General features: G+C 40.8%; 1 protein-coding gene across 2 annotated transcripts; it reads left to right on the forward strand.

The window, feature by feature from the left end:
• The first annotated feature begins 6 nt into the window (after window positions 1-6).
• On the forward strand, window positions 7-5,515 carry LOC119310145 (DNA (cytosine-5)-methyltransferase DRM2-like). Of its 2 annotated transcripts, none has more exons than XM_037585985.1 (8): window positions 7-63; window positions 1,462-1,578; window positions 1,686-1,794; window positions 1,876-1,922; window positions 2,021-2,173; window positions 3,784-3,883; window positions 3,974-4,065; window positions 4,161-5,321. In XM_037585985.1, exons 1-8 carry the CDS (start codon window positions 58-60, stop codon window positions 5,319-5,321), a joined length of 1,785 nt encoding a protein of 594 aa, XP_037441882.1. In that variant the 5' UTR covers window positions 7-57. The 2 variants fall into 2 exon arrangements, with proteins under 2 accessions (XP_037441882.1, XP_037441881.1); XM_037585984.1 differs by having other exon boundaries at window positions 20-63; window positions 1,422-1,578; window positions 4,161-5,515.
• Window positions 5,516-6,639: the final 1,124 nt, after the last annotated feature.

The following is a 6,639-nucleotide window of genomic DNA, read 5'->3' on the forward strand; positions in this document are numbered from 1 at the left end:
TTGCCCCAGAGAGAAAGAAAGAGAGGGCCAGAGGGGGCGCGTCTTCTCAGATCAATAATGGTGGTAGGTTCTCCTCTCCTTCCTCTGTTACGCCGATCTCTGGGCCCTATGATTCAAGGGATTTTCGATTGAGAAATGGAATGCTTAGTAATGTTTATGTGTTTCATATGATTTCTACTATACCTAGGACTCCTTTCGCACTACATTCAATTTCGATTGACTCGAAACACTCGGAAAGGGCTATCCTTTCTCTTTTCTACGGCGCAAATCGAATCAAACTAACTCCCCCAGATGTCGGGAAGATCTCTCCGTAGACGATTTGGTTCGCACGCTGAGATTTTGGTGGTTTCTTCGATCGAAAAATATGTTCCCCCCTTCCTCGGTGTGTCCCAGACACTAAGAACTGGATCGGCCTCGGCCTGTGCTGATTTCAGAATATAGCACTCACCGGATTTCATGTTCCATCGTCTCATTAGCTCCTCAGTCTGTTTCTTGTACTATGTGATCAGCTCACTGGTCCTTGTCTGCATTTTCGCACATAGGTCGTGAATGGATTACGCCAAATACTCTGCTGCAATACTTTGTCAAAATATCGATCTGTATAGGTGAATTCACAGCACCATTTTTTTTCTTTTTTGGGGAGGAGGATAAACCCCAGCCTCTGCCGTCGATTTTTCGTAGCACAAGCTGAATGCCTTCTTCATAGGACACTCTCATGTGTATCTTTTCTTTATGGTCCATTCAATCTATTTTTTTTAATCTTACTTGATGCATTCTGGACCGTGGAGTTGAATGGGGCTGTGCTGATTTTGTCTTCGGTTTCAATCGTGCATGATCTTTTTTCATATGACGTTCATGACGACATGTTGACACTCTTGTGATCAGAATTCAGGCATATAGCATAAGGAACCCTACGGTTTTAGTTTGTGTTACACTGGTCCACCCATATGGTCCAAAATTCTTACTTCTCTGGCACTTCACCTCATGCATTTGAGCAGTTAATTTCGATCGCAAAGTATCTTTGTTTAACAATTTGATGCATGCACCGCCAAGCTGTACTACAGTAGTGTCTTTTTTGGTTAATCTTATTCCAGCTGACAAAATGGGCAAACCTGTTTAATCTTATCACCTTTTCAGATTTACCAATCTGACCAGTGTCGTCCGGTAAATGCCCTCTTATTCAGAATGTGTTCTAGTTCCCAGAGAAATTTTCTTCTGGACCTCTGAATGTTCACTCTTAAGTTTGTTAGGCATCCCCATAACCGATGTTTCTAATTGTACTGATGTATACTCTTCTGGCGCTGATTTTGATAGAGATTTCAATTTTAGTATCTTGTTGTTTTGGGCTTGTGGCACAGTAAAATTCCTCAATTGTATGATTTTACTCTCTATAATTGCTTTGCTAATAGTTTTTTTTCCAGCATGGATCGAGATGTGCTTAACTCATGTGACATGTCACAGGACTGGACTAGCGATAACGATGATAGTGATAAGTTTGAGTGGGAAAGTGATGGTGAGGCTGAACCCTCATCAGCTCCGGCCTTCAGGAACTTGGATGCTGCTGGTCCTTCCACGCTGGTACGGCGGATAGTGATTGATAGAAAATTATGTCTTTTAGAACAAGTGCTATCTATGATTTTTTATTATGATCATAGTGTGATATTTGTTCATGCAACTGTCTAAAGGATTCTAATGGGTGGGCCAACGAGGAAGCTCCACCCACTTCGTTAGTCGAGGGATATGTGTTAATGGGTTTCCCGAAAGAGATGGTCTTGAAGGGAATTAAGGAGATTGGTAATACCGAAATTAATCAATTTCATTTCATTGTCTTTTTGTGCCTTTGCCCTCCTGTTTTAACCAGGCTTTTGCTTTCAGGGCACAGTGATGCAAATGCGTTGCTGGAACTACTTCTCACGTATAAGGTATTTGTCCATATGATTCTGCTACTTAGTTTATCCTATGATGCTTTTGCTGCACGGTGGCAAGAATTATATGTTACAATTGGTCATGTGAACTGCAGACACTGGGTGATGACGCTGCAGTGGGTAATTGCTCTACTTCTGGCTGCTTCCCCCAGAGTGTTGAAGATGATGATGATTTTGATTTTGAAAACTGGGATGGAGACGATGATGCTGATGGGAGAGAGCCCAGCCCTGATAGTTCTGGTGATGAGGTAGTTGATTCTCTATCATTAGTTCGGTAACTGAGAAATCTTTGATCATATGTATGCTGATACATGTGATGATGTGAAATCTTTGCCATATGCATGCGTTGAGCAGTTCTCTTATGATTTTTCTTCTTAATGGGTGCTATGCAAGAGTTTCATATGATCATATCCAAGAGAATATATTGCCCATACATGTGCTTTAACCTTCAGAGATGCAAATTTACACAACAAATATGCTCTTGGATTTTTATATAGTCTAAGATATAGGTATAATCTAACTGAGCTCAGAAGGGTTTGGAAGTAGCACAAGCTAAATGCTGAATACTAAAGAAAGAAGCAAGAATATTGCTGGACCTAAATAAATCTATCTTGCACTGCTAGTAGAGTTAGTGATGTGGCCTACTTCATCTCGTCTCAGTAGAATCAAAGTGGGGTTGGAAACTTAGCTTGACTTAAATGTCATAGTTCAAGATTCTTCTTTTGACTTTCACTTACACAAAATCATATCACCTGAAAGAACTTCAGGTACCAGACTAGTTGCATCAAACTTCCCTCTAAGGCCAACCTCAGAAGAGCAACACCTACCTGTTAGAGCTGAGAAACAGGAGGGATTCGATCCATAGATGTTCTTCCAGAAACATATAGAGAGTCACTAATTTAGAAGGGTTTTTATCATTTATGCCACTGGTTATGTCCCACTTATTTTGCCACTAGGAATTTGAACTGCTCAAAAATGCCATCGCTTCGTTAGGTGCATGCTAAAAAATGCCACTAGATACCATTACTGTCAGCTCAAATCTCATTTGCCATGTTATAATGACCAATACCTATGGACCAACATGCCAGTTCTCCCTCTATCTCATCTCGCTACGATAAAGTGTGGGTCCCACTTGATCCCAACAGCGTTCTTATTTCCCTCTAAAATTATTTGCTTGCTTACTCCTGACAAGTGGGTTCCACACTTATCATTGTGAGATAGAGAGAACTGACATGTGAGTCTATGAGTATTTTTGTCATATAACATGGTCAACAGGTTTGACACTTTGACCTGACAATAACGATGTCTAATGGCATTTCTGAGCAAACATCTAATGAAGCGATGGCATTTTTGAGCAGTTGTAATTTCTAATGCCAAAACTGAGTAGTGGGACACAACTAGTGGCATAAATGATAAAAACCCAATTTAGAAAATCCCATAACGAATACGCAGGAGCTGTGCAGCATTGCATTAAGAAGAATAAGTGCACCAGAGAATAACAAGTTGGGTTTCCAAACGATCTCATCGATTCTTGTTCAGTTTCTTTTCTCTTGTTTCTTGGGTGACTTGTTAGATATTATGGAGGTTTAGTGAGCGCCATGTCAAATTTCTCTACAATTTTCTTTCTTTTTTCTCTTTAGCTTTTATCGGGGAATTTCTAGTCTTAGTAGGAGCTTTCCAAAGAAATGTGTTATATATTTCCTGATCATTGATTAGCTGTAGCCCTCCTTTTCTTTGCCCTTGTAGATGTTGTTGTGCACTTGTATTTCCCTATCATTGGTCACTTAGTTGGCATTGCAAAGGAAGCGAGATATAGAAATTATTTTCTAATCTCTATTTTTGCTTTGCCTCTCTGCAGGATTTCCTAAGAGAGATGTCAGAGAAGGACAACAAGATCAAGTCCTTAGTAGACATGGGCTTTCGTGAAGATGAAGCAAATATGGCTATTACCAGATGTGGTATGCCTCTTTTTTGAAGTTGTTACCTGACAGTCATGCTTTCATGGAGAAGGCACCTTATGCTGTATATTTATGTTTGAAATTTTCTAGGTATGGATGCCGCTCTCTCTGTATTAGTTGATTCAGTCTATGCATCACAGGCTGCAGGAGATTGTCATTATGGGAACTTGTCTGACTATGAGGTACCTTGTGGTTTGACTGTATATTTGAATAAAATAAATGGTTTCTCTCTTTTAATTTGATGCAAGGACGTTGGAATTTGTGTATAATTTGACAGGTTACTGGTAGCTGGGGAGGGAGAAAGAGAGCAAGATTGATGGAAGAGAGCAAGAAAAAGCGGAAGCGGTATGGAGGTGCAGCACAGCGACGGCCCTTGGATGGTAGCCATGAAGAACCAATGCCTCTCCCAAATCCAATGGTTGGATTTAACCTGCCTAATGATAGGCTACGATCAGTGACCAGACGGCTTCCTCAACAAGCTATTGGGCCACCTTTCTTCTACTATGAAAATGTGGCACTAGCTCCGAAAGGTGTATGGGCGACAATTTCAAGATTCCTGTATGACATTGAGCCAGAGTTTGTGGATTCTAAGCACTTGTGTGCAGCTGCTAGAAAAAGAGGCTACATCCATAATTTGCCAATTGAGAACAGATTTCCTCTCCTGCCTCTACCTCCAAAGACTATATTTGAGGCTTTTCCTCATTATAAGAAGTGGTGGCCTTCTTGGGACCCGAGAAGGCAACTCAATTGTTTGCAGACAAGCATGTCAAGTGCAAAATTGACAGAAAGAATCCAATGTGCTCTTGCAAGCTCAGGTAATCCACCACCTAAAAGTGTTCAAAAGTATGTCATGGATGAGTGCAGAAAATGGAATCTTGTCTGGGTTGGGAAGAACAAAGTTGCTCATTTGGAGCCGGATGAGGTAGAATACCTGCTTGGTTTTCCAAGGGACCACACAAGGGGAGTTGGCAAAACAGAGAGGTTCAAATCTCTTGGGAATTCGTTCCAAGTAGATACCGTTGCTTACCACCTGTCAGTGCTGAAGGACATGTATCCCAATGGTGTTAATGTGCTATCTTTATTCACTGGTATCGGAGGAGGAGAGGTAGCACTTCACAGGCTTGGGATCCACATGAGGGCAGTAGTGTCTGTTGAGATAGGCGAAGTTAATAGGAGGATTTTGAGGGGTTGGTGGGATCAGACTCAAACTGGCACATTAATTGAGATTGCTGACGTGAAATCTCTTACTGACGATAGAATTGCAATGTTTGTTAGAAGATTTGGCGGCTTTGACTTGGTGATTGGGGGCAGCCCATGTAACAACCTTGCCGGCAGCAACAGGCACCACCGTGATGGCTTGGAGGGCGAGCAATCTGCTTTGTTCTACCACTACTTCAGAATCGTGGATGCTGTAAAGTCGGCTATGGGGCGGATGTAGCCTAATCATTTTAGTTCATGGTTTATCGTTTCATGCTTATCTCTAGGAACCACAACTTCATCTATGTTAAACATTGTGTTGATGTGAAGGATGTTTATTTCTGAGAAAGATCGCATTATTCTTTAGCTCTATGATTTCTTGTTGCTAACTAATTTAGAGCCTGTGTCTTTATTTGAAAAAGGTTTATTGCTGTCCCTTCAACTGTTTTCAGATTCTAATCTTGTACAGGCAGAAAGTAAGTTCAGTTTTCCTCCTTTCCCATTTTTACTTCGTAGAAACATCCCTTGTTCTTGTATGGAAGCTATTGTTGAACCTACTAATTAGGTCAACAGTGGAAACTTTGCCCACTAGACAAGTAGACATAATGCTCTGGAATCCGAGCTGCTGGGTTCCTGAATGGGTTTGCATCAGAGGGGCAGTGGGGGATTTAGAGGCAGCGGAGGAAGTTTGTCGATGCTGCCATGTTGGGTGACTCACTTCCCCATGGGTGGAAGCAAATCCTGGGGATCGTCGAAAGGAGTGTGTTGCCTGGATCAACTACCATCGTTATGTTAGGTTTGTTCTGCTTGCTGTGTATAATTTTTTTATACTAGTGATATTGGATGTCAATTGATACTTGATAGGTGTTCTATCCTCTGTATAGTTTGTTTTGATCCTAGTGATAGTGATTGGTTGATACTTGTAGGTGTTTTATCCTTCTAGGTTTGAATAATTGAGTGTTTATGATCCAAATGAGATGCAATTTGGAAGTATGCAGTATCTCTGACAATGATTTAGGTTCCTTTTCATATTCACATTGCAGAGAAATGAGTTCCGTAATATGAATTACTATGGAAAATGATGTCTTCTAGGTTACTGATATGATTCAGTGGCCAGATAAAGCATTAAACTAGATATTAGAAACATAGGCATCAGGGCGATGGGGCTTCTGGATGTCTAGTCATTTTTCTTATTTTAGTTGAAGTACATCGTGTTTCAGGATGTCTCGCATCTGGTTTTATAGTGTCTGATGGTAATACATGCATACATAGTGCATTCATTTTATCTCATTTTAAATCCTAATAATCAATTAGTTGGTCATGTTTGTTTCCTTGTGAGCGCCTCTGATTGTAATGCATGCATACATAGAACATTTTTGCAATCTATACATCAGTTAGTTAGTCATATTTGGTTCCATTTTTCTCCTTTTTGCATATATAATGTTCAATGGAGGTATACTCTCTCTGGCTGGTCTGGGATGCCCCTGTCAATCCCATGTCTGGCATATAGGTGACAATCCCAAAGTAGAAGTTATCTGGATAAGGATTTTGGAAGGTCT

Source organism: Triticum dicoccoides, chromosome 5B (assembly GCF_002162155.2).
Source record: "Triticum dicoccoides isolate Atlit2015 ecotype Zavitan chromosome 5B, WEW_v2.0, whole genome shotgun sequence".
NCBI lineage: Eukaryota > Viridiplantae > Streptophyta > Magnoliopsida > Poales > Poaceae > Triticum > Triticum dicoccoides.

Coding starts and splice junctions, on each gene's coding strand:
- LOC119310145 (XM_037585984.1), top strand. CDS start 1,423: ATGGATCGAGATGTGCTTAACTCATGTGACATGTCACAGGACTGGACT. Junction 1,579..1,685: donor CTGCTGGTCCTTCCACGCTG/GTACGGCGGATA, acceptor AACTGTCTAAAG/GATTCTAATGGGTGGGCCAA. Junction 4,066..4,160: donor GGAACTTGTCTGACTATGAG/GTACCTTGTGGT, acceptor ATAATTTGACAG/GTTACTGGTAGCTGGGGAGG.